The sequence below is a fragment of the Mesoplodon densirostris genome, chromosome 16, assembly GCF_025265405.1.
Source record: "Mesoplodon densirostris isolate mMesDen1 chromosome 16, mMesDen1 primary haplotype, whole genome shotgun sequence".
NCBI lineage: Eukaryota > Metazoa > Chordata > Mammalia > Artiodactyla > Ziphiidae > Mesoplodon > Mesoplodon densirostris.
The window spans coordinates 66,063,435-66,090,205 of record NC_082676.1 but is presented as its reverse complement, the minus strand read 5'-3'; the positions used below and the strand labels follow the sequence as shown (position 1 = coordinate 66,090,205).

Sequence of the window (26,771 nt, the reverse complement as noted above, 5' to 3'; positions counted from 1 at the left end):
GGCGCTCACGTGACCACGCGCGGCGACGGCGGCGACGGCGGCGGCGCGAGATGGTGGCAAGGTTGGCGCGTTTCGTGCTGCTGCTGCTCGGGCTCGCAGCGCATGGTTAGTGTCCGGGCTGCCGACGCCCGCGCCCCTCCACCCATGCCCAGGCCCCTGCGTCCCGGAGCCCTCTTCTCCCCGTCCCCGCGCCCCCGCCCGCCTCCTCACTGCCTGTTCCCCGTAGGGCCCGCGCTCGCAGGTGCCGCCAAGATGAAGGTGGTGGAGGAGCCCAACACGTTCGGGTGAGCGGCCTCGCGGGGAGCGGCGGCGGGGGGTTCCCGCGGCGGTCTGGGCCCGGTTCCCCCTGACTGTGCCGCTTCTCTCAGGCTCAACAACCCGTTCCTACCCCAGACCAGTCGCCTCCAGCCCAGGAGGGATCCTTCTCCCGTGTCTGGTGAGTTCGGGGCCCTGGCCGCGGGCGTGCTGGGGGCCTGGGAGGGAGCAGGGAGCTGGCCTGGCTTCCCGACCCGTGGGCCGCGTCAGCTCTCGGGAGCCTGCTCCAGGGGGGCCAGGGAGGGAGGGAGGCCTCGGATGAGGGGCCCTGAAAGTTAGAGCCTGGAGGATCATGTTGTCGTTTGTCAGTAGTTCTAAAATTATTTTTAAGTGCGCGCTAACATTCCAGACTGTGATTGTACCAAGTTGAGTAGTTTTCCCGGATAGTCCTTAATTTTATTCGCTAGAGGTGATTTTTGTTACAGTTCGGTCGGTGTTTGTCTTTCCAAATGTTTTTTATGCTTTTACAAGAAAAAAACGTGTAGTTTTGTGTGTGTGTTTGTGTCAATTTTTTTTGTGATGTTTGCCTTTTGTGTGTGTGTGTGTGTGTGTGTGTGTGTGTGGTACGCGGGCCTCTGATTGCTGTGGCCTCTCCCGTTGCGGAGCACAGGCTCCGGACGCGCAGGCTCAGCGGCCGTGGCTCACGGGCCCAGCTGCTCCGCGTGTTTGCCTTTTTTTGAGCAGGAGTACTATACAGGTGTGCTCATTTGCTGTTGCCGCTCACGGTGTTTCTTCACGGTGGATGTGGGTCTTCACTCTTTTCACTTGGTGTTTGGTATTCCATAGGATGGCTCTGCATTCTTTTGTTGTCCAGCAAAGTGTTGTTTATGGTTTTTGGTCACTAGAAACATTGCTGAGGAGAACATCCCTCCAGGGACTGTCTCCTTCTACCCTTCTGTGAGTGGTTTCCTGAGACAGGATCTAAGAAGTGGAACTGCTGGATTGTTCAATGAGTATTAAATATAACAAACAAAAATCCAAGAATTTTTTTGGCGTTGGGTCTTCGTTGCTGTGTGCGGACTTTCTCTAGTTGTGGAGATTGGGGTCTACTGTTAGTTGCGGTGTGCACACTTCTCATTGCAGTGGCTTCTCTTGTTGCGGAGCACAGGCTCTAGGAGCGCAGGCTTCAGTAGTTGTGGCACGCGGGCTCAGTAGTTGTGGCACACAGGCTTAGTTGCTCTGCGGCATGTGGGGTCTTCCCGGACAAGGGCTCGAACCCGTGTCCCCTGCATTGGCAGGCAGATTCTTAACCACTGCACCACAAGGGAAGTCCCAAGATCTTTTTTTCTTGAATACTACCACATGTCAGGGTGTGTCTGTGCTGGGGATGTAAAAATGAACAAAACATACAGTGTCCTCGTGGAGTTGACACTCTAATGGGGTAGGTAGGCCATAAACAAAAAAGTAGATAAAATGTAGAATGCTTGATGGTGAAAAACACTCTGTAGGTATGGAAAGCAGAGAAGAGTGAGTGTTTGGGGGGGTTGTTTTGGGGATTGCCGTTTTAAATGGGTTCAGGAAAAGACTGAGAAGTGAAATTTTGTTCAGACGTTGAAGGGGAACAGGAGTAAGGGATGTGAATATCTGGGGAAGAGGGATCTAGCAAAAGGAGTGGCCAAATAAAGGCCTTAGCAAGGATGCCAGGGCCAGAGGCATTGGCCGCAGGGGTACGGTGAGATCAGAGATAGAGGGTACAGCTGTGAGCTTTCACGCTAAACGATTCCAGCTTTTTTACTGTGAAAATACTGAATAGAAAAATGGAGGAATGTGGCTGTGAACAGCAGCATACTCTCCGCCTCAGTACAAGAGTTGACATTTTGCTATGCTTGCTTTATCTTCTTCTCGTTTTCACTTTGAAAAAAGTGAACTTTCATTTTGCTGAACCATTTGAAAGTCAGCTACAGACATCATGACGTTTTATTCCTAAATATTCACAGTATGGATCTCCCACTCCCCAAGTTAGCAGAAATTCTATAATATAATCAATTCACATCCACATTTCCCTGTTGTCTCAGGAATGCCTTCTACAGCTGTCCCAGGACCCACCCCACACGGGAATCAGTCAAGGGGTTATGTGCCGGGCCAGTTGTCTTACAGGATGTTTGACCAGATCTGTCTGGTTTGTGAGGTCATTAACTTGTTCTGCTTTCCCCAGTGTATTCTGTAAATGGCCTGGAAGCTTGATTACAGTCAGGGTAAGCAGTTTGGGCACAAATACTTTGTAGGTAGGCATCGTGTCAGAGGGCTGCAGTCGACTGCGGCTGAGTGCTGCCAGGGTCTAGCGGTGGGAGGCAGGTTTCTCTCTCTGCCCTCAGTGTGCCGTCTGTGAGCACGCCTTTGGTGCTGAGTGGACGTGCTGCCCCTGGTGGCCTCCTGGTTCAGTCTGATGGGATAGAGGAGTGCAGAACTCTGCTTCTCTCATGCCGTCTGCATTTATTGTTGGCTGGTGGTCTCTGGTAAAGAGGAGTGTTCCTTTTCCCCCCCTTTCTTTCTCTCTCCTTTTTGAACATCATTATTGGCTCAGATTTAAACCCTGTTTTTACTGAGGTATAGTTGACATGTTCAGTTTGATAAAGTTTGTAAATTGAGCACATGCATGTAATCACCACCCCCAAACAAGACTGAGAACATTTCCATCACCCAGAAGATTCCTATGTGTCCCTTTTAAATCCCCCACCCATCACTGTCTGGCTTCTGTTGCTTTAGAATAGTGTCATCCGTGCTTGGATTTCAGCTGAGCAAGTCAGCATACACTTCCACGTCTGGAGTCTTCCTCAGCATCATGTTTTTGGGATTCATCTCTGTTGTTGCATGTATCAGTAGCTTTTTCTTATTGCTGAACACATACAAAAACTGAAATCCAAGTACGGTTTGTAGTCTAGTTGGTTGTATTGTGCCAACGTCAATTTCCTAGTTTTGGTGATGTACTATGGTTATAAGTTTATGATTATTTCAAGGTAGAAAGCATGCACACACATACACACACATAGATGTGTTTGTGCTGGAAGAATAGATGAAATCTATGTGATTTTAAGTTTCAAATTGAAATGCAGTATTACAGGGTTTTTATTTTCCCCTTTTCTTTTTTTTACTTTTTAAAATAATTTATTTATTTTGGCTGCATTGGGTCTTCATTGCTGTGCATGGGCTTTCTCTAGTTGTGGAGAGCTACTCTTTGTTGCGGTGCGCAGGCTTCTCATTGCGGTGGCTTCTCTTATTGCGGAGCATGGGCTCTAGGCACGCGAGCTTCAGTAGTTGTGGCACGCGGGCTCAACAGTTTTAGCTCACGGGCTTAGTTGCTCGGCGGCATGTGGGATCTTCCCAGAACAGGGCTTGAACCCGTGTCCCCTGCATTGGCAAGTGGATTCTTAACAACTGCGCCACCAGGGAAGCCCTCCCCTTTATTTTCTACTCCTGTCTTTTCCCTTAACACTAAAAAGCTGGGTTCTTTAGTCACGTAAATATATTTACTGGCTTTTTCCTATAATTTACATAAAATAGTTTCAGATTTAAAATAGCAATATTACTACTAACCATGAAACGAGTGAGTGAGGTTTTCTTGCAGTTTATTTTGGAGTGTATCCAGCCAGAGATGGACAGCAGGGCACTGTGGTCCAACCTTCACCAGGTCATTGTTTTCTCTGTCATCAATCTGACTTGCAGTTGGATCCATATCGTTTCTGTTTGTGTTCAGTTTTAGTGCTTGCCATACATATTTTTACTTGTTTTTTCCTTAACTTTAAAAAAAACAGTGTTACAATTTCAAGCGCATGCAAAAGTGGAGAAAGGGTATGTGAGGCACCAGGCACCCTCACCCAGCCCCGACCCTCACCCTGCCACCGCAGTTACTTTGAAACAAATTTCCCACAACTTATTTCATTTGTAAATATTTTGGTGTGTGTCTCTTCAAGGGCATAGCCACAGTATCAAGCAGCAAAAATCCCCTCTGTGTTTCCGTATGTTGCTAATACTGTCATAATTTTTTAATATAAATTTATTTATTTATTTATTTATTTTTGGCTGTGTTGGGTCTTCGTTGCTGCGCGCAGGCTTTCTCTAGTTGCGGCGAGCGGGGGCTACTCTTCGTTGCGGTGCGCGGGCTTCTCATTGCAGTGGCTTCTCTCGTTGTGGAGCATGGGCTCTAGGCGTGCGGGCTTCAGTAGTTGTGGCACGCAGGCTCAGTATTTGTGGCTCATGGGCTCTAGAGCACAGGCTCAGTAGTTGTGGCACACGAGCTTAGTTGCTCCGCGGCATGTGGGATCTTCCCGGGCCAGGGATCGAACCCGTGTCCCCTGCATTGGCAGGTGGATCCTCAACCACTGTGCCACCTGGGAAGCCCCAGTATCATAATTTTTAATAGGTGGTTGGTTTGTCTGAGTCAGTATGGAAGCTCTGTGTGTTGTGTGTGCTTGACACACACCCACGTGTGCTTCAGTTTCCTTGAATCTGTAGATGCCCTCCATTTCCTTGCCTTGAGGAAACTGGGTCACTTGTTTCCCACATTCTGGATTTTGTTCATTGCATTCCCGTGGTGTTTAACGTTTCTTCATCTATTAGCTGGAGTACAGTTGTGTGCCTTCACCCTGGCTGGGCCTCCAATTTCGGGAGAGCAGTGGGGAGAGGCGTCCCCCCAACCTGGCCTCGGTCTCCCACCTTCAGTTCAGGGTCTGCAGAGGGGCATTTGTAGCCCCTTCTCAGGTGGAGGACCTTCCCTGCTGTTCCTGGTTGCTGAGGTTTTACCATGAATGGGTGTTGGGTTCTATCAAATGCTTTTTTAAAAACCTATCAAGAGGATGATGGGTTTTCTCATTTAGACTGTTTACATAGTGGGTAGCATTGGTTTTTGAATGTTGAGCCAACACTGTGTTCTTGGAGTAAGCTCCACTTGGGCACAGTGAATACATATGTTTTATATATTGCTGGATTTAAATTGCTAATTATTTCTGACTTTTTAAATTTCTAGAGTTTCTTTTTCTAATTTCTGTTTATCTGCTGAGATTCACTATCTCTTTATTACCGTGTTTTACTTTACACCCTGGAACATAGTTGCAATAGCTGCTTTAAAATCCTCTTCTACTTCCAACATCATCTGTGTTTGTTGGGGTCAGTCTTCTATGTTTGTTCTCTTGGGGGTGGGTCGCATTTGCCTGCTTTGTTGTATGTCTGATACTTTTGGATACACCCTTGCCCCGGCTCTCCCCTTGGGAGAATGCGGTGGGCTGAGGCAGCTGGCTGGGCGGAGCTCACCCAGGACCAACCTCCCTGCCGGTGGTTCATGTATGCAGGGCTCAGCCAGAGAGCTGGGCAGGCTTCCCTCCCTCCACCCCCGCCGTCCTTTTTGATACTACCCCACGCTTTCCAGCTGCTGGGTCGGCTCCCTCTGTCCCAGATCCTATGGCCAGAGACTGGGGTGGGTTATGCCATTGCCTGCCCCAGGCGGGAACCCACAGGAATCAGTGCCCTCTTCTTCCAAGCTGCACCCACCCCCCCGCCGCCCCTCAGTCCCCTCCACAGCCTCAGGCCTTCAGACGTTCTCTACAGTGGGATCTGTAGGAGACTTGGTCCCATGTTAGTGGCTGTGGCTTCTGATACCTGGTATCATCACATGGTCATTTGCTCTATTCTACAGCACATATATAATGGCCTGAAAACTAATATGGCATTACTGCTATTAACTGATTAACAGTACTTGTTCTTAAGTCACTGAGAGTGATTCTTCTTCCGGTGAAGTGACGTTACTAACTGTGTATAGTTCGGTTCATTTGCTTTGATTTCAGCTGTAGGGGCTTTAATGTCATCCTTTCATTTTACCTTTGAGCACATTAGCATGCCTACGTGGTTCACATGTAAACCTTAGGACAAATATGCCCCGAGCTCTCCTTCCTGCCTTGTGCTCCCTGTCCAGGGCCATTTGCTGTTTGTTTGTTTGTTTTAAGGTATAACTGACATATTAGTTTCAGGTATACAACATAATGATCCACTATTTGTGTATTTTGCAAAATGATGGGAATAAGTCTAGTTATTCTCTGACACCACACATAGTTACCAAAAACTTTTTTTCTTCTTGTGATGAAGATGTTTAAGATTTTTTAAAAAGTTTTTTTTTATACAGCAGGTTTTTATTACTTATCTATTTTATACATATTAGTGTATACATATCAATCCCAATCTCCCACTTCATCCCACCCCCACTTTCCCCCCTTGGTGTCCATATGTTCCCTACATCTGTGTCTCTTTTTTATGTCTTTTTTTTTTTTCTTTTTTTTTTTTTTGCGGTATGTGGGCCTCTCACTGTTGTGGCCTCTCCCGTTGCGGAGCACAGGCTCCGGATGCGCAGGCCCAGCGGCCATGGCTCACGGGCCCAGCCGCTCCGCGGCATATGGGATCCTCCCAGACCGGGGCACGAACCCGTATCCCCTGCATCGGCAGGCGGACTCTTAACCACTTGCGCCACCAGGGAGGCCCTGTGTCTCTTTTTTAAAAAAATTTATTTATTTTCGGCTGTGTTGGGTCTTCATTGCTGTGCATGGGCCCTCTCCAGCTGCGGCGAGCAGGGGCCACTCCTCATTGCGTTGCGTTGCATGGGCCCCTCATTGCGGTGGCCTCTCCCGTTGCAGAGCTCTAGACACGCAGGCTTCAGTAGCTGTGGCTCACGGGCTCCAGAACGCAGGCTCAGCAGTCATGGTGCACGGGCCTAGTTGCTCCATGGCATGTGGGATCCTCCCAGACCAGGGATCGAACCTGTGTCCCCTGCATTGGCAGGCAGATTCCTATCCACTGCACCACCAGGGAAGCCGTGTGTCTCTATTTTTGCCTTGCAAACCAGTTCATCTGTAACCATTTTTCTAGATTCCACATATATGCGTTAATATACGATATTTGGTTTTTTTGACTTATTTCACCCTATGACCGTCTCTAGGTCCATCCACGTCTCTACAAATGACCCAATTTCGTTCCTTTTTGTGGCTGAGTAATGTTCCATTGTATGTATGTACCACATCTTCTTTATCCATTCGTCTGTCGATGGAACATTTAGGTTGCTTCCATGAACTGGCTATTGTAAACAGTGCTGCAGTGAACACTGGGGTGCATGTGTCTTTTTGAATTATGGTTTTCTCTGGGTATATGCCCAGTAGTTAAGATTGCTGGGTCATATGGTAATTCTATTTTTAGTTTTTTAAGGAATCTCCATACTGTTCTCCATAGTGGCTGTATCAGTTTACATTCCCACCAACGGTGCAAGAGGGTTCCCTTTTCTCCACACCCTCTCCAGCACTTGTAGATTTTCTGATGATGCCCATTCTAACCGGTGGGAGGTGATACCTCATTGTAGTTTTGATTTGCATTTCTCTAATAATTAGTGATGTTGAGCAGCTTTTCATGTGCTTCTTGGCCATCTGTATATCTTCTTTGGATAGGACGTTTAAGATTTACTTTCTTAAGATGTGGTACATATATACAATGTAATACTACTCAGCTATAAAAAAAAGAACGAAATAATGCCATTTGTAGCAACGTGGATGCAACTAGAGATTGTCATACTAAGTGAAGTTAAGCCAGAAAGAGAAAGACAAATACCATATGATATCACTTATATGTGGAATCTAAATATGACACAAATGAATATATCTACACAACAGAAACAGACTCAGACATAGAGAACAGAGTTGTGGTTGGTAAGGGGGGGGGTGTTGGGGGAGAAATGGAGTGGGAGTTTGGGGTTAGCAGGTGCAAGCTTTTATATACAGAATGGATAAACAACAAGGTCCTACTGTGTAGCACAGAGAACTATATTCAATATCCTATGATAAAGCATAATGGAAAAGAATGTATATATATGTATAACTGAATCACTTTTCTGTACAGCAGAAATTTAGCACAACATTGTAAATCGACTATACTTCAATTTAAAAAAAAGATTTCCTTTCTTAGCAACTTTCAGATATGCAATTCAATATTATTAACTGTAGTCACTGTGCTGTACATTATATCCTCAGGACTTATTTATTACTGGAAGTTTATATCTTTTGACCATTTTCACTCACTTTGTGTCTCCCCCAATCCCCTGCTTCTGGCAAACACTGATCTGTTCTTTGTATCTATAAGCTTGGTGTTTTGTTTTCCACATAAGTGAGATCATAATGTATTTGTCTTTCTCTGACATATTTCACTTAGGATAATGCCCTAAAGGTCCATCCGTGTTGCAGATGGCAATTTCTTGTTTTATGGCTGAATAATACTCTGTTGTATATGTGTACCCCTTCTTTATCCATCAATGGACACTTAGGTAGTTTCCATATCTTGACTATTGTAAATAATGCTGCTGTGAACAGCGGGGTGGAGGTATCTTTCCGAGTTAGTGATTTTGTTTTCTTTGGATAAATACCCAGAAGTGGAATTGCTGGATTATATGGTAGTTCTATATTTAATTTTGGTGGGAACCTCCATCCTGTTTTCCATAGTGGCCGCACCAATTTCCATTCCTACCAACAGTGTGCAAGTTTTCCTTTTCTCCACATCCTCGCCGACGCTTGTTATTTGTCTTTTTTATAGTGGCTGTTCCGACAGGTGTGAGGTGATATCTCATTGTGGTTTTGATTTGCATTTCCCTGATGGTTAATGATGTTGAGCATCTTTTTCATGTGCCTGTTGGCCATCTCTTTGTCTTCTTTGGAAAAATGTCTATTTAGACCCTCTGCCCATTTTTTAATTGGATTGTTTGTTTTTTTGCTATTGAATTGTGTGAGTTCTTTATACATTTTGGATATTAGCCCCTTATGTATATGATTTGCTAGATGTTTTATCCCATTCAGTAGGCTGCCTTTCATTTTGTTGATGGTTTCCTTGGCTGTGCAGACCTTTGTAGTTAGATATTGTCCCATTTGTTTATTTTTGCTTTTGTTTGTGGAGTCAGATTTTGAAAATCATCACTGAGACCGATGTCAAAGAGCTTACCACCTGTGTTTTCTTCTAGGAGTTTCATAGTTTCTGGTCTTACATTCAACTTAAATTTTTGTGTATGGTGAAAGATAGTGGTCCAGTTTAACCACCGTTTATTGAAGAGACTATCCTTTCCTCATTGTATATCCTTGGCTCCTTTGTTGTAAATTAATTGACTGTATATGTGTGGCTTTATTTCTGGACCCCCTGTTTTTATGCCAGTGCCGTACTGCCTTGATTCTTCGTATGTATGTATGTATGTATTTATCTGGCTGCATTGGGTCTTCATTGCTGCACGTGGGCTTTCTCTAGTGGCAGCGAGCGGGGGCTACTCTTTGTTGCGGTGCGCGGGCTTCTCATGGCAGTGGCTTCTCTTGCTGCGGAGCACGGGCTCTAGGCATGCAGGCTCAGTAGTTGTGGTGCATGGGCTTAGTTGCTCCAAGGCATGTGGGATCTTCCCAGACCAGGGATCGAACCTGCGGCCCCTGCATTGGCAGGTGGATTCTTAACTACTGTACCACCAGGGAAGTCCCATACTGCCTTGATTCTGTTTGTTGTTATTTTATGTTTAGTCTTCTGGTGTTTCTTTTTGCTAGTATAAGAAAATATGAATTGCCCTCTTTTTACTGTGGTAAAATATACATAAAATTTACCATTTTAACCCTTATTAGATGTTCAGTTAAGAGGCATTAAGCACATCCATATTGTTGGGCAAACATCACCTCTATCATCCTCAGAACTTTTTCACCTTCCCAAACTGAACCTCTGTCCCCATTAAACAACTCCTCACCCCTCCCAGCCTCTGGCCCCCGACATTCTACTTTCTTTCTCTATGAATTTAATGACTCTAGATCCCTGCTGTGGTCACTGTGTGTACACAGGTTGAAATCGTAACTGAAAAAGATGATGGTGTTAGGAGTTGAGGTCTTTGGAAGATGCTTAAGTCATGAGGGTGGAGCCCTCAAGAATGGGATTGATGCCCTTATAATATAAAGAGGCTCCAGAGATCCCTAGTCCCTTCTACCATGTGAAGACACAGTGAGAAGGCACCCTCTGTGAACTAGAACTCGACTGTGCTGGTGCCCTGATCTTGGGCTTCAAACCCCCGCAGAACTGTGAAAAATAAATTTCTGTAGTTGTAAAATTACCCAGTGGTATTTTGTTATAGCAGCTCAAATGAACTAAGTACCTCATGTAAGTGGAATCATATAATTCTTGTCCTTTTGTGACTGGCGTGTTTCATTTAGCACAATATCTTGAAGGTTCATTTATATGGCAGGATTTCCTTCCTTTTTAAGGCTGAATAATATTCCATTGCACATATATACTACATTCTGCTTATTCATCTGACAGTGTACACTTGGGTTGTTTTTACTTTTTGGTTACTGTGAATAATGCTGATCTGAACATGGGTGTGCAGCATCTGAGTTCCTGCTTTCAGTTCACATACCCAAGAGTCGATTTGCTGTATCATATAAATCTATGCTTAAGCTTTATGAGGAACCACCAAACTGTTTTCAACAGCACTGAACCGTTTTACATTCCCGCCAGCAGTGCACAAAGGTTTCAGTTTCTCCACATCCTAACCAACATTTATTCTTTTCTGTTGTTGTTGTTGTTGTTGGATAGTAGCCATCCTAATGGAGGTGAGGTGATATCTCATTGTGGATTTTATTTGTATTTACTTATTTTTCACTTTTTCAGAAAAATGTCTAGTAATCCTTGGTCCATTTTTTAAATTGGGTTGTTTGGGGCATTGCTGTCGTTAATAGGAGTTCTTTATATGTTCTGGATATTACCCGTGTTAGAAATGTGATTTGCAAATACTTTCTCACTTTCTGTAGGTTGTCTTTCAACACTTTCTTGCAAACTTTTAAATTCTGAAGCCCCATTTATCTAGTTTTCCTTTTGGTGCCTTTGCCTTTGATGTCGTATCCAAGAAATCATTTCCAAAGCACAAAGCCAATGTCAAAGATTTCCCCTTAGGTTTTGTAGTTTCAGCCTCTGATCCATTTTAAGTTAATTTCTGTACATGGTGTGAGGTAAGGGTCCACTTTCATTCCTGTGCATATGAACATCCAGCTTCCCGACTCCATTTGTTGAAAAGTCTGTCCTTTCCCCCACTGAATGGTCTCAGCACCCTGACAGATCCTTTGAGCATATATTCAAGGGTTTGTTTCTGGGCTCTCTGTTCTGTTTCATTGGTCTACATGTCTGTCTTTATACTGATATTGCACTGGTTTAATTACTGTAGCTTTGAAGTAAGCTTTGTGGGGTTTTTTGGTTTTTTTTTTTTTTTTGATGGTGTTGCGCATCTTGTGGGATCTTAGTTCCTCAACCAGGGATCAAACCTGGACCCCTGGCAGAGGGAGCACCAAATCCTAACCACTAGACCACCAGGGAATTCCCCTTGAAGTAAGCTTTGAAATCACTAATTGTGAGTCCTTCAACTTTTCTATTTCAATATAGTTTTGACTATTTGGGGTCCTTTGGGAATCCATCTTTGTTGCTGCGTGTGGGATCTTCATTGTGGCATGTAGGATCTAGTTCCCTGACCAGGGATCGAACCCGGGCCCCCTGCCTTGGGAGCGCAGTCTTAACCACTGGACCACCAGGGAAATCCCTGGAATTGTTTCATTGAATTTCCTTTTTGGGCTGTCTGTTGGGTTGTTGTATAGAAACACAACTGGTTTTTAGTGTCACTTCTGTATCCTAAAACTTTGCTGAATTTAGTAGCTCTAATATATTTCTGTGGACTCTTAGGGTTTTCTATATATATGATCATGTCATCTGCAAACACTGCATTGTAATTTTATTTCTTCCTTCCTGATTAGGATGCCTTTCCTTTTTTTTGCCTAATTGCTCTGGCTAGAACCTCCAGTACAATGTCAAATAGTGAATAGTGCTGAGAGCTTCCTTGTGTTCTTCCCACTTTTGGGAGGAAAGCTTTTTCAGTCTTTCACCGTTCAGTAAGATATTCGCTGTGGGTTTTGCATATATGGCCTTTATTGCGTTGAGGAAATTTCCTCCTAATCCTCCTTTGTTGAGTGTTTTCATCATGAAAGAGTGTTGAATTTTGATAGGTGCTTTTTTCTGCAACAATTTAGATGATAATTTCCCCCCCGCTTTATTCTGTTAATGGGGTGTATTACATGTAAAAAAATTGTTTTTTTTTTTTTAAATTTGAACCATGCTTACATTCCAGGAACAAACCCCACTTTTTCACACTGTAGAATCCTTTTAATGTGCTGCTGATTTCAGTTTGCCAGTATTTTGTTCAGGATTTTTGCACTGACATTCACAAGGGATGTTGACATCTGTAGTTTTCCTTTCTTGTCAGGTATCTTTTTGGCTTTGATATCAGGGGAATGCTGGCCTCATAGAATTGAGTCAGGAGGTGTTCCCCCTTCTTCAGTTTTCATAGTATTTTCTTGTAATCCTTTTTATTTTTGTAAAATTGGTAGTAATGTCCCTCCTTTTGTTTATGATTTTAGTAATTTGAATCTTTTGGGCCGTGTTGGGTCTTTGTTGCTGCACACGGGCTTTCTCTAGTTGTGGCAAGTGGGGCTACTCTTCGTTGTGGGCTTCTCATTGCAGTGGCTTCTCTTGTCGCAGAGTATGGGCTCTAGGCGCACAGGCTTGCTTCAGTAGTTGTGGCTCATGGGCTCTAGAGCGCAGGCTCAGTAGTTGTGGCGCATGGGCTTAGGTGCTCCGCAGCATGTGGGATCTTCCCGGACCAGGGCTTGAACCCGTGTCTCTTGCATTGGGAGGTGGATTTTTTAACCATTGCCTCACCAGGGAAGCCCATCTTTTTTTTTTTAAGACTTTTTTTTTTTTTGCTGTACGCGGGCCTCTCACTGTTGTGGCCTCCCCCATTGCGGAGCACAGGCTCCAGACGCACAGGCCCAGCGGCCATGGCTCACGGGCCCAGCCTCTCCGCGGCATGTGGGATCTTCCCAGACCGGGGCACGAACCCGTATCCCCTGCATCGGCAGGCGGACTCTCAACCACTGCGCCACCAGGGAAGCCCGGGAAGCCCATTTTCTTTTTTGTTACAGTAAATCTAGTTTAAAGGTTTGTCGATTTTGTTGATCTTTTCAAAGAACCAACTTCTGGTTTTACTGATTTTTCTTTATTTTTCTCTGCTCTAATCTTTATTTTCTTCCTTTTGCTTGCTAGTTTTTTTTTGTTGTTGTTGTTGTTATTTTTTTTTGCTGTGCCATGCAGCATGTGGGATCTTAGTTCCCCAACCAGGGATTGAACCCACACCCCCTGCATTGGAAGTGTGGAGTCTTAACCACTGGACCGCCAGGGAAGTCCAGCTTGCTAGCTTTCTTTCTCTAGTTTCTTAAAGTGTAAAAGTTAGGTTATTGATTTGAGATCTTGTTTTTAATATGTTTACAGCTGTTAATTTCCCTCTTAGCATTGCTTTCACTGTATCTGATAATTTTTGGTACCTTGTATTTAGAAAATATTTTGAAACAAAAACAAGTTTCCTTTGTGAATTCTTTGAGCCATTGGTTCTTTAAGATTGTGTTAATTTCCATATATTTGTGGATTTCCCACATTGCTTTTGCTATTGATTTCTGATTTCCATTGTGTTCAGAAAAGAAACTATGATTTCAGTCTTTTTAAGTTTATTAAGTGGCCTAACATGTGGTGTGTCCTGGAGAATGTTCCACGTACACTTAAAAAATGTAATTTCTGATGTTGTTGGGTGGGATATTCTGTATATGTCGATTAGGTCTGGTGGTTTTAGTGTTGTTCAGGTCCTCTGTGTCCTTAGAAGCGGGGTGTTGAATGTCCAAGGATTGTAGAACTGCCTGTTTCTCCCTTCAGTTGTCAATGCTTGCTTTGTTTTCAAGCTCTGGTGTTTGGTGCCCATATGTTTGTAATTGTTATAATCTTGGTGAATGGACCTTTCTATCAATGAATAATGTCTTCCTTTATCTCCTTTAACAGTGTTTGACTGATACTTTTTTTTTTTTTTTTTTTGACTGCATCGGGTCAGGTCACAGTTGTGGCAGGGATCTTCATTTCAGCATGTGGGATCTTTTGCAGCGAGTGGGCTCTTCGTTGCAGCGCAGGCCTCTCTCTAGTTGTGGCACGCAGGCTCAGTAGTTGTGGCACGCAGGCTTAGTTGCCCTGAGGCATGTGGGATCTTAGTTCCCTGACCAGGGATCGAACCCGCATCCCCTGCATTGGAAGGCGGATTCCTAACCACTGGACCAGCAGGGAAGTCCCTGATAGTCTATTTTGTCTGATATTAGTGTGGCCATCCCTGCTCTCTCATTATTTGCATATCTTTTTCCATCCTTTCACTTTCAGCCTGCTTGTGTCTTTGATCTTAAATGTGTCTCTTACAAACAGTATATATCGTTGGATCACATTTTTTTTACCCATTTGGCCAATCTGTGCCTTTTGAATGGGAGAGTTTAATCTGTTTACATTTAAAGTAGTCATTGATAAGGAAGGATTTAGAGGAAACAAAACAGCAAAATTTGTCTTACAGTTTTTTTGTCTCTCATTCCCTCCATTCCTTTTTGTTGACTTACTTCTAAGTGACATGTTTTGACGTCCTTTTAACTTTTGTGTATTAGTCTGTGTAGTTGTTTCCTCTACAGTTGCCAGGGGATTACATACGATCATAAAGCTGTTAAGTCTAATTTGTACATGATTGAAATTGGTTTAAATTCAAAGACTTCTGTACAGCTCTGTCCCTCCCCCAACTTTTTGATTTCAGTAATTACCTCTTTATTTTATTTTTTTTTTATTTTTAATTTTTTTTTCGGTATGCGGGCCTCTCACTGTTGTGGCCTCTCCCGTCGCGGAGCACAGGCTCCAGACGCGCAGGCTCAGCGGCCATGGCTCACGGGCCCAGACGCTCTGCGGCATGTGGGTTCTTCCCAGACCGGGGCACGAACCCGTGTCCCCTGCATCGGCAGGCGGACTCTCAACCACTGCGCCACCAGGGAAGCCCAGTAATTACCTCTTTAAATGTAGATTTGTAATTATTTTTATGCATCTTTTTAAACCCTGTAGATTTGCAGATCAGAATCACATACTGCTTTGGGTTTGCCAGTGTATTTGCCTTTACTGGAAGGACTCTCTCCAGGGCAGGGCTCGTGGTAACGAAATCCCTCAGCTTTTGTTTATCTGGGAGTGTCTTGATTTTGCCCTCATTTTTGGAGGATAGTTTCCTGGCTGTAGACTCCTCAGTCGACAGTTTTTTCTTCCATCCCACAGCTTTCTGGCCTCTGAAGTGTGGCAGAGAAATGGGCAGATAATCTTATTAAGGATCCCTTGATGTGATGAGTCACTTCTTGCTGCTTTGGACTTGGTTTTTGACAGTTTTCTTCTGTGTCTTGGTGTGGGTCTTTCTGAGTTTATTGTACTTGGAGTTCAGTGAGCTGCTTGGATGTGTAGATTCATGTGTTTTGTCAAGTTGGGAGAGTCATTTCCTCAGATACTCTCTGCCCCTCTCTTCCTTCAGGGACTCCCACTGTGTGTCCTGCCATCTCTTCACTGGTTCTTTTCTCTGCTCAAAATCTGTTAACCCCTTTTGTGGATTTATTTCAGTTGTATTTTTCGGCTCCAGATTTTTTTGGTTCCTTTCGATACTGTTCGTCTCTCTGCCTACATGTCATTTGCCTGATAGACTTTAGTTCTTTGTGTTTCCCTCCAGGTCCTTAAGCATATTTCAGACATTTGTTTAACTGAAGTCTTCTATCAGTCCAGTGCCTGGGCTTTTCCCCGGTGGTTCTGTTGGGTTTTCCTTTGAAGAGGCTGCAGTTCCTTTGCAGCCTGGCCCCGTGCTGGGGCGGCCTTCATCACCAGGCTGGGTGCTCCTCAGGTCCTGGATGGCCTGTTGTGTGTGTCCAACCATAACCCCTTGCCCCCCTGCAGCCTTCATGAGCAGCTCCCTTTCCTGCCTGGTGATCTGAGTTGGGCAAAACAGAGACCAGTACTCCCGGCAGCCCCCAGCTAGGCTGGGATGTTGCAGATGAGGTCAGCCTGCTCCTCACGACCACGCTGGGGTGATGGCTTTGCTGCGTGGTGCTCACTTGATTGCTGTAGACCTGATTTCCAGAACTGGGTTAGCTCAGCTGGTTTCTAGTGGTTCACTTGATGCTTTCACAGGGATATGAGCTTGGAGCTTCCTAGTCTGGTACTTTGCTGATGTTGCTCCAACTGTTTTGCTCCAGTTTTAAAGTTTAAACTACTGGATCTTTTCCTAAATGGCCCTGGTTCTGTGGGTTTCTGCACGCCTGCGCTTTGCACCACGCTCAGCGGGCCGTGCTCTCCCCTTCCAGGGCCCGTGCATCTCTCCAGACTTTCTGGCAAGTGCTTCAGCCTGGTGGAGTCCACGTGAGTGAGGGCAGGGGCAGGCGTGGCCAGGGCCTGGGACCCCCGCTGACAGCGCTGTGCCCCCAGGTACAAGTACGAGCTCTGCCCGTTCCACAACGTGACGCAGCACGAGCAGACCTTCCGCTGGAATGCCTACAGTGGGATCCTCGGGTGAGTGGCGCTGGGGGAGGCTGCGGCTCCACCTGTCCATCGTCCCCCCCCCCCCAAGCCTCACCCACTCTGCTCCTCCCCAGCATCTGGCACGAGTGGGAAATCGCCAACAACACCTTCAGGGGCATGTGGATGAGGGACGGTGACTCCTGCCACTCCCGGAGCCGGCAGAGCAAGGTGGGCTGGGTGGGAGGGTGGGATTGGGGCCCACTCCCCCCACCCGCTCACCAAGGTTTCCCACCAGGTGGAGCTCACCTGTGGCAAAACCAACCGGTTGGCCCACGTGTCTGAGCCAAGCACCTGTGTCTACGCACTGACGTTCGAGACGCCCCTCGTCTGCCACCCCCACTCCTTGTTAGGTGGGCGCTGGGGCCGGCAGGGGGCACTGGGGGGCGTGGGGGGCAGAGGGGCCCTGCTCAGTCTGGTTTCTGTTGGATTCTCAGTGTACCCGGCCCTGCCCATGGCCCTGCAGCAGAGGTGGGACCGGGTGGAACAGGACCTGGCGGATGAGCTGATCACATCCCAGGTGAGCGACAGGGCGGGCGCTGCCTGGGCGGGGAGCGGTGCAGCTGCAGCAGTGCTCCCTCCTCGTCCCCCACCTGCAGGGCTACGAGAAGTTGCTCAGGGCGATCTTTGAGGATGCTGGTTATTTAAAGACCCCAGAACAAAGTGAATCAGTGCAGCAGGAAGGAGGTGCCAAGGGCCTGGTGTTTCAGACGCTGGAGAGCTGTAACAAGGTACAGACAGCGCTCCCAGGCCCGGGACCAGCCTCCCACCAAGGGCCTGAGTGCTCCATTTCACCTCTTGTTCTAGGCACATAAAGCCCTGTCAAAGGAGATCAAAAGACTTAAAAGCATACTGACCCAGCACGGCCTCCCCTACGTGAAGCCTGCAGGTCAGTTGTGCCTGGGGGTTGGGGCTGAGCCCACCTTGGGACCTGCCGCCCTGCAGATCAGGTCCTGACCTCCTGCCACCTGGTGTTTTGGCAGAAACTTCCAGCTCTGAACACTTGGGTCCCAGGACACCCACAGACAAGACAGCAGAGCTGCTACGAGGCGACCCTGGACTGCGTGGGAACACCTTGTGATCTGGGGCGACAGGACTCAGCCAGAGGACACCTTCCTGTTCCTTCTGTGCCAGCAGGTTGTGCGCAAAGATGCAGACAAAATAAAGATCCAAAGTTTTAATTAATTTCCCTACTGATAAAAATAATTCCATGAATTCTGTAAACCATTGCATAAATGCTATAGTGTAAAAAAATTTGAACAAGTGTTAACTTTAAACAATTCACTACAAGTAAATGATTATGCATTATAAATACTACCTTCTGGGTTAAGAAAATTCCATTCCAATAACATTCTCCTCTAAATACTCAAAACAGACATACAGATTGGGGCTTCCATAAATTAATCCACATGAAGCATCCACACTGAGTCATGGTCTTCTGCTGACCACAGTTACACAAATGGTGTGACAATGTAACATCACTGCTAATACTGAATACTCAGGAGCTGACAGATTCGGCAACAAAAACGGCCTCGCCGAGCACCACACAGCTTCAGCTGCTACACCCAGCGCCCCCCTTCATAACCCGAGTGCGGGGCGGTGACACCCTGAGACGCTGAGCCTAGCTGAGCCCAGCATGGGTGGCCCCTCAGAAAACCAGGGCCACCGCAGCCAGGCAGCAGAGGTGGGAGGGCCCCGACGTAGCCCCGGGAGCTCCACTCTGGGTGGTTCTTTGGTCTTCCCACCGCACACCTGTCCTCAGAGCCAGCGAGTGCCTGGGAGGGGGCACCTCCACCACCCCCCCGAACCCCACAGAAAGAACTGACCGGAATAGCTTATAAATACACCTAAAGCTTAATTGTTCTTGCTTATAATTTGAAAATATCTAGGCTAGATGTCAATAACAAACATTGTCCTGTTTTCCCCCCAGAAGACCAAAGGCCTGAAATGGGAAACAAGTGCATAAATATTAATAAAATAAAGAATTTTAAACAGTGATAACAGTAGCACAAAATATACGTAATTTCTAAGAGCTAATAAATCATTATCAGTATAATTAGAAACAAAGTAGATTCACTACAACCAAGTCATATAGTTACCTTTAGCAGCGGGCGAGCTGCACGATGCCATGGACCCACCTTAAAAAATGACAGCTTTCCTATCAGTTTGTCTTATGTTAAAAAAAAAAAAAAAGGTCTTAAACTTCTCACTATAGTAAATACATTCTAATTTGGTCACTGATAAAAATTTTTACCTAGTCACCTTGCACTTAAAAAATGCTATATAAAGTCTTTGGCACAGCCCCAAGCAGGGGGCATCCCGTCCCTTCCGGGCCAGGGCCCAGCCCCTGCTCCGCACCTGGCGGCACACTCTGGGAAGATTCTCATGCCAATCTGGATCTGCCAAGAGCAAAGTCTGGGTCAACTACAGACAGGTTTTACTTCCTCCCAGATTCCTAGGGAAGGTGACCCAATGCAGACAGAAAAGACTGAAGCCGGCACTAAAATCTGACCCGTTCCCAGCAGCCTTTCTGCCACCCTGCCCCCGCTCGGCGGCCGGGTCCTCCCCAACCCCATGGTCCCTCAAACATAACACCTGCACAAACAGATCTGGTGCAGTGTCGCCCTGGAGGCTGGCTAGGGTCTCCCACATGGGTGGAGAGAGGCTCCAGCCAGGACGCCCGCCAGCAAGCTCTGGGAAGGGGGAGCACCACACGGCTCTGCACAGTCAGTGTGACGCCCGCCCCTTCGGGTCCCCCACCCCACTGCCCTGCTCACTGTCACCACGCTGACCAAGTCCAGGGGAGAAAGGACAGCACGCAGCTCCTTGGCTTTCCTAGGCGCAGGCACTTGAGCGGGAGGCCGCAGGCGCGGGGCGCTGTCACTGACGCTCCAGTTAATGTGCACGTGTTCAGGAAATGAGTTCCCTTCATAAAATTAAAAACATCTACATGTATATGTGTCTCTCAATAATCACTCTGCTATAAATACTATTAGTTTGCACTTAATTTGGAAACAGTAAAAATCCTAGGCATTTCTCACTACTAGATAAATGCTCACTTCGTAAGTACTAATTTCAGATATGAAACCTAATGTGTTTACCGTACTATGGATTAACAATAGACCGATAGGAAATACTCTGTTCACAGTACACGTATAAAGCTTCATATTATCGCATATTAAAAACATGAACCTCAAAGCAGCTTATAGCAACTCGGAACGTCTGCCTAAACTCTTCCGTCTACAAAGTGCTTCTCGGGATGTGAACTCCCAGGATCCGGTCACAGTGGCGTCAGGACCACAAACCCCGCAGAGTCACCCTGCCCGCTGAGCCCCACAGGGCCTTCAGGGTCTGTGAGGAGAGTACGAGACCATGGGTGGTTGGTTTGGGGCTGGGGTCCCGACGTCGGTGGCACCAGGAGGCGGGCGACCAGGTGGCCGTCACCAGGGCAGGGGCTGGCCCGCGCAGTAGGGGCACTCGGGTGCGCTGGCCGCGCACGGCTCGCAGAGCACACGATGCTGGCAGGGCCGCAGGACAGTGCTGTGGGCCCGCTCCCCACACACTCCGCACTGCTTCGCTTGCAGCTGGAAGATCACCTGCGGGGGAGATGCAGTCAGGGGGTACCCCGCCCCAACCCAGGCCGGGCCCAGGGTCAGGGTGGGGTGGACCCCCCTGCTGGGGGCCACCCAGGAACGAAAAGATGGGATGGGAGAGGCTTCACCACGAGACCCTTGGGTGGGGACGGGCTCCCAGGGCCAGAGCCACCATGTGGTGTGGGAAGGGTAGCCAGGCAGGCGGCTACACGGAGGGGCCGGGTCAGGATGGACCCCGACTTGGGACCCAGCCTCCAGCCGACAGCAGCCAAAACCTGGATGATGGCGCCTTGGAGACGGATGAGAGGTGTGCATCCCAACGGCCTGGGCCGTGAGCCGGGGAGGGGACGGTGTGTGAGAGGCAGGGCTGTGGAGCCTTCCCAATGCCCCAGGTTCTAACAAAATGCCCGGGTGTGGAAGGATTTTCGCACTAAGCTGAGGGCAGCGGCTTTCACACTACACCAGGCAAGGGGGTGACCAGAGACCCTGGAGAGTGACCCAGGGAGGTGCCCCAGGCAACACCGGAGCTCCAGCCACGTGAGGTGACGTGGCCCCTGTCCACGAGGGCATGGCCTCCAAGAGGAGGCGAGGTGGGAGTGGACGGAAGCTGCTCAGCCGGCTCCCCACCAGCTCCATGCACCCCCTCCAGTGCCCTGAAAACGAGACCCGGACTCACCCCATCCACTGCTTCCAAATCGAGGCGCAGCTGACTCTGCAGCGAATGCAGCTTCGGCAGGGGGATGGCGCCGATGTCACCACAGCCACGCAGCCCGGGGAGCACGGAGGCCAAGCCCCGGCCCTCCAGCTCTTCCTGCAGCCGTCGGAACTGGGCCTCCACCTCCTCCTTCTTCTGCAGCGCCAGCTGCCGGGCGCTGTCGGCCGCGAGCGCCCGCTCCTTGGCCTCCTTGGCCTCCCGCTGCCACGCATCACAGGCCTGAAACCCAGGGGCTGCAGTGACGGGGGCCGGCAGCCGCCACACGCGCCTGTCTCACCTGCGCAGCGGCCCCTCCCCAGCCTCACCTGCTTCACCTGTTGCCAGGACTCCTCCCACTGCCGGATCTTCCTCTTGGCCTCATCCAGCTGCCGCCTGACCCGGGCCAGCTCGGCACTGTTTGGACTCGCGCCCGAAGGGGCCGTGGGGCCAGCATTCAGGATGGGGGACGGGCTGGGAGAGAAGCTGCCAGAGACAAAGTCCCAGATGCTGCCGGGGACGCCATTCAAGCCTGAGTGTGGAGGAGCCGGATGTCAGCCTGCTTGTGCTGGGACCTCACAAGCATCTCCCCGGCAAGCTCTGGGGACCCCAATCTCTCCACCAGAAAAGGAAACAAATCCGTTTCTGTGGCTGCATTGTGGGGGCAGCAGTGCTCAGACTCTTGTCCCAGAACCCTTTATGCACTTAGAATCTGGAGGACCCCAAAGGGTTTTTGTTTGCATGGGTGACATCCACTGACATACATGTATCATTAGAAATTAAAACAGATACTTTAAAATATCAACTCTTAAAACAAAACGGATCGCATAACATTTTTTAAGGAAAGAAATTTAAATCAAGTTTCCTGTTTTTGCAAATCTGTCTGGTTCTGCGTTTGGTCTCTGGCGATGTCACACCCCCGCAGCCTGCAGGTGAGGCAGGTCTCGCTGTGGTGGTGTCACGAGAGCGGCTCGGGGTCCCAGGCACAATGACACCCCCACAGAGGTTCAGGTGCAAACCCCGGGCCCCTTGCCCAGGGCACCTTGCGCCGAGCAGCAGACACGGGGATGGGATGGGCCACGCTGTGGCTCCCGCACCTGGAGCCCCAAGAGCCCCGCTCACCGAAGGAGTTGTAGGACGGGGCTGGGGGGCCCAGCGCTCGGGGCTCCGACTTGAGGGCTGGCGGCTGCTGGGGGGGCGTCATGGCTGAGGAGACGAGCGGCCCCGACAGGGACTGGGAGAAGGAGCCGAGTGGGGAGGCGGACAGGGACGACGAGGACTGCAGGGACGGGGAGCGGGGCAGACAGCCTGGGATGGCCACAGGCGCCGAGCCCCCCAGCGACCGCTGACCTGCGTGGGGCGGAGGGGCCGGGTTAGCAAGGGGCGGAGCGAGATCCTCTGCCCCAGGAATCCCCCAGCACCGCTCCGAGCTGATGGAGCGGGTGGACACCGGGGGTGGGGGTGCTGGGGGGACCCCCACCCAGAGAGGTATGGCTGCACCCCTCTCTGCTCAGACACCCACTAGGCCCTGCCCGGCCGACCTGTCCATGGGCATGGTGGTCCCAGTACTTTTGGGGCCCCCCAGAAATGGTTTCTTTTAATAATAGAAGAGGGATTTCCCTGGTGGTCCAGTGGTAAAGAATCTATCTACCTTACAATGCAGGAGACGCGGGTTGGATCCCTGGTCAGGGTACTAAGATCCCACATGCCTCAGGGCAACTAAGCCCTCGCGCCATAATTACTGAGCCCGGGCGCCTCAACTAGAGACCCTCCGTGCTGCAAACTACAGAGCCCATGCACCACAACTAGAGAGAGAAAACCCATATGCCACAACTAGAGAGAAGCCTGTGCACCACAACGAAATATCCCGCATGCCTCAACTAACACCCGACACAGCCAAAAATAAATTAATTGAATAAATAATAAATAAATCTTTAAAAAAAATAACAGAAGAAAGATAAACTTTTAGGTCAAACAGAATGATTCAGTATCTAATGTTAACACATTTGTCTTCATGCCAATGCAGTGGTTATACATCTCAGAAGGGCCACGAAGGCCTGACCCCCACCTCTGCAGGGACCTCAGGGTTGGGGGGGCAGGGAGGAGACAGGACCCCTCCCACCTTAGAGCCACAACAGAAGGCCCTGGAAAGCACCGGGTGCAGGCACTACCTGTGGGTCCGAGGTCACGGCTGTCGTGCTCCTCCAGGTCCTTATCTGGGGGCACGAGGCTGATGTCGCCGAGGTGAAGGTCTAAAGAGGATCCTGCAGGACAGAACCGGCGTCATGGTAGGGGAAAGCCAGGCTCTTGTGGTGGAGGGGACCCGTCTGGGCTTGGGGCCAATCTACTAGCCTCAGCAACACAGCCCTCATCTCACTGACTCAACTTCTAATCATTTGGTAAAACCTGACCAAGTAAACATGCTTGACTAGTAAAGAAAATTCCAGGACGGCGACGTCCAGGGGAAAGCAGCTCACGGACTACTCAGGTGGCACCTGCGCTGACCTCCTCAGCCGGGTCGCAGCAGAGACCCACATCCGTTCTCCCCTGGGGCACTGAGCTGGGTGTTCCGCTGCAGCCCTCGGTGCCCCTCAGGCCTGTCTGTTAAAGGGACAGGGGAATGGAACATGGGCCCCTTGGCGCTGACCCCACCTGACACTCCCTCCTGGGGTCCTGTACCCTGGGGACCTGACACCAAGCAGGAAGCTGTCTTGGGGTGACCAAAATCAGGCCTGCCAACCCCCAAAGTTCCCACAGCCCCACAGGGTCGACTCAGGGAAGTTGTGGCCTGGGAACCAAGGGGAGGGGCTGCAGGAGCTCCTGGGACACAGCGTGGGGCCAGAGAAACCTCCCCAGCACAAAGTCACAGGCAGGTCTGCAGCAAACCGTGGTGACATTGAAGGCACAGCACACAGGAGCTCTGCCACCTCAGAACCTTTCTCCCCAACCGCCCTCTGGGGTCTGCTCTCCCAAAGCACCCCTTCCAGGAGGCAGGCGGGCCTCTCCTGTGTGGCCCAGTCCCGTGCCCCCTGCTGGCCGCAGGGCCCCTCAGTGCCCCATGACGCCTGGTCAGATGAACCAAGTCCCATTTCAAGAGGCCACAAAAGCACTCAGTGCCCCCAGCCCAGGGGTGGACCACGGGGACCCTCGTCAGAACTGCCTGCTCTGGGTCAGCCTCTCACCTCTGCCCCTCCCCCAGCTGCCTGGTGCCAAGTGTCAGAGTCCCTGGACAGTGTCCAACCCAACGAGCAGCATCAAGTCAGACCCACCCCAGAGAGGAGGAAGCTCAGCTCTGACCACGCCCCCCCCACCCCCTGGGGCTCAGCCAGACCCCCAGGAGCAGAGGAAGGAGGAGCTGGGAGGCTGGGGTGGCCACATTTGATCCAAGAGTCAAGAGGGCAAGGTGGGGACTTCCCTGGTGGCACAGTGGTTAAGGAATCCGCCTGCCAATGCTGGGGACACGGGTTCAATCCCTGGTCTGGGAAGATCCCACATGCTACAGTGCAACTAAGCCTGTGCACCACAACTACTGAGCCTGCGCTCTAGAGCCTGCGAGCCACAACTACTGAAGGCCACACGCCACGACTACTGAAGCCCATGCGCCTAGAGCCCATGCTCCGCAACAGGAGAAGCCACCGCAATGAGAAGCCCCCGCTCGCCACAACTAGATAAAGCCCACGGCAGCAACGAAGACCCAACACAGCCAAAAATAAATAAATAAACAGATAAATTTATTAAAAAAAAAAAAAAGGAAGGCAAGGGGATGAGACTGTGGCTCTGGAACAGAGAGATCCATGCCCAGGGAGGGGGCTGTTGCCTTTCAAATGAAAGACCCTCCACCACACTCAGGAGGAAAAACGGGGCAGGAGACGTGTGTCTTCTGAGGAGTCAGGAGCCAGACACATGCAGAGCAGACTTGGGGTCCAGCCCAATGGGCAGCCCCATCCCTTCCCTGCCTGGCCCCCATGGGGACCACTGAGCCAACCATGGGGAGGGCTCCCACCCGATGCCAGCGCTTAGCGGCCCACTGGGGTCCCAGCACAGCTTCTGCCCCAGGGCGAGGCTACCATGCGCACCCGGGAAGGCAGACGAGGGGGCCCCACGTCTGTTTGCTTCCTGGTTTCATCCCTGCCACCTGCAGACACGACCTGGTCCTGGCCCCACTGGCAACGACAGCCAGGAGCACGGAATGGGGCACAGGCTCCCTCGGCCCAGAGGGACCCCCCAACTGTACCGCACTGCAGGAAGAACTATTTGAAGGGCTGGTGAACACACAGGGTGGCAACCGGGCCAGGGCCCCTGGCGTTTCCACCTCTCCTCTGGGGTGTGAGGAGGCCAAAGGAGCTGAGCCTGTGACACCGGACACTGTGGACATCAATGCAGGCCCTGGGCTGGCAGCACCCCAAGCTCCTCAGTCCTGGGGGAGCGGCAGAAAGATGTGAAGCGCTGCTCACAGCGCTGTCCCAACTGTGACAATAGCGCGGGCACAGCTGGACCAGCCCCGCCAACAGTTTCATGTGACGCACCCGATGACCACATCCAAGGATGGAGGGGACTAGAAGGTGGCCTGATGCAAGAGTGGTGACAGGATGAAAAGACCGACCCGAGCCCCTCAGGGAGCCAGCAGGTCTGGGACTGTGGGGGCAGCACCCGCCCCTGGCCTGCACAGTCCCCCTTTCCTCCTGGGGGCTCCACTCCCCTCTGTGGGTGCCCGCTCCCGGCCCTGCTTCTCAACGCTTCTTTGCAGCAAGTGCCTCCTGCTCCCCAGCATGCCTCCTGCTCCCCAGCATGCCTCCTCCCGACATCTAGAAGCACACAGGGCCACTCGTGTCCAGGAGCCACCAAAACCAAGCACCACATACCAGGCGGCCTCAAGCAACACAGTTCCACTCATGCAAATCCACTCTGGGGCCAGAGGCTGAGGTCAAGGTGCACAGGGCTGGGCTCCCTCTGAGGCTCCAGGGACCCTCCCTCCTGCCTCTTCTGCTGGCAATCCTTGGCGTTCCTTGGCTTGTGGACACACCAGCCCCACCTCTGCCTCTGTCCCCTACCCTGTGTTTGTGTGTCCAAATTTCCTTCTTATAAGGACACCAGTCATATCAAATCAGGTGCCATTCTAATGGCCTCATTTTACCTTAATTACATCTGCAGAGACTTGTTTCTTTTTTTTTGGCAGCACCGCACAGCTTGCAGGATCTTAGTTCCCCAACCAGGGATTGAACCCAGGCCCGTGGCAGTGAAAACGTGGAGTCCTAACCACTGGACCACCAGGGAATTCCCTGCAAAGACTTGTTTCTGAATAAGGTCACATTCCCAGGTACAGGGACGGGGAGTTTAGGGCAGAGGCATATCTTTTGGGGAGCACATAATTTAACTCACAACAATCGAGACCACCTGGAAACACCACCCCACACACACCGACCTGTCCTCTCCAGGCCGTGCTGTTGTGCTCGAACGGGTGCCTCCCACAGACCTGGGGCCCAGACCTGTTAGGACCCCTCCACAGACAGACCTGTCTCCTGTTAATGTGAACTCCACACAGAGGGTACAGCCTCTGGCTCCCACCTGCTCCCCAGGACATGACCACAGGCCCTGCAGCCCCTCACCCAAATCTGCCCCTAGTCGGGTGACCCCCTCCTTCTTGCTGTCCCCAGTTTCCAGCTCACTCTTTAAACTGTTGCCCCAGCCTTGCCTTCCAGCCCTGCACT

The 26,771-nt window shown here is 49.8% G+C and overlaps 2 protein-coding genes across 11 annotated transcripts in view; one reads left to right on the top strand and one right to left on the bottom strand.

The window, feature by feature from the left end:
• Positions 1–14: 14 nt before the first annotated feature.
• Positions 15–17,964, top strand: GNPTG (N-acetylglucosamine-1-phosphate transferase subunit gamma). 3 transcript variants are annotated; one of them, XM_060079414.1, is made up of 11 exons: positions 15–105; positions 227–284; positions 369–436; positions 16,569–16,623; positions 16,690–16,773; positions 16,857–16,950; positions 17,018–17,132; positions 17,217–17,299; positions 17,379–17,510; positions 17,587–17,668; positions 17,763–17,964. In XM_060079414.1, exons 1-11 carry the CDS (start codon positions 51–53, stop codon positions 17,858–17,860), a joined length of 924 nt encoding a protein of 307 aa, XP_059935397.1. In that variant the 5' UTR covers positions 15–50; the 3' UTR covers positions 17,861–17,964. The 3 variants fall into 3 exon arrangements, with proteins under 3 accessions (XP_059935397.1, XP_059935396.1, XP_059935398.1); XM_060079413.1 differs by having other exon boundaries at positions 17,006–17,132; XM_060079415.1 differs by lacking the exon at positions 17,379–17,510 and having other exon boundaries at positions 17,006–17,132.
• Positions 17,956–26,771, bottom strand: part of UNKL (unk like zinc finger) — a 45,067-nt gene continuing 36,251 nt past the window's right edge. For 6 of the 8 annotated variants that reach the window (XM_060079404.1, XM_060079407.1, XM_060079408.1 and 3 more), the window contains 5 exons: positions 23,235–23,327; positions 22,186–22,413; positions 21,393–21,595; positions 21,049–21,306; positions 17,956–20,375 (listed from right to left, as the gene is read on the bottom strand). In XM_060079404.1, the coding sequence (XP_059935387.1) occupies positions 20,220–20,375; positions 21,049–21,306; positions 21,393–21,595; positions 22,186–22,413; positions 23,235–23,327 (938 nt within the window). In that variant the 3' untranslated portion in view covers positions 17,956–20,219. The remainder of the gene's footprint in view (positions 20,376–21,048; positions 21,307–21,392; positions 21,596–22,185; positions 22,414–23,234; positions 23,328–26,771) is intronic. The other 2 variants (XM_060079405.1, XM_060079406.1) reach the window with 2 other exon arrangements.

Excerpts from the sequence above, each read along its gene's own strand:
- GNPTG (XM_060079413.1), top strand. The coding sequence starts at position 51 with ATGGTGGCAAGGTTGGCGCGTTTCGTGCTGCTGCTGCTCGGGCTCGCA. Across the intron at positions 16,624-16,689 it reads TTCAGCCTGGTGGAGTCCAC|GTACAAGTACGAGCTCTGCC; the intron begins GTGAGTGAGGGC and ends CTGTGCCCCCAG. Across the intron at positions 16,774-16,856 it reads GCCTACAGTGGGATCCTCGG|CATCTGGCACGAGTGGGAAA; the intron begins GTGAGTGGCGCT and ends GCTCCTCCCCAG.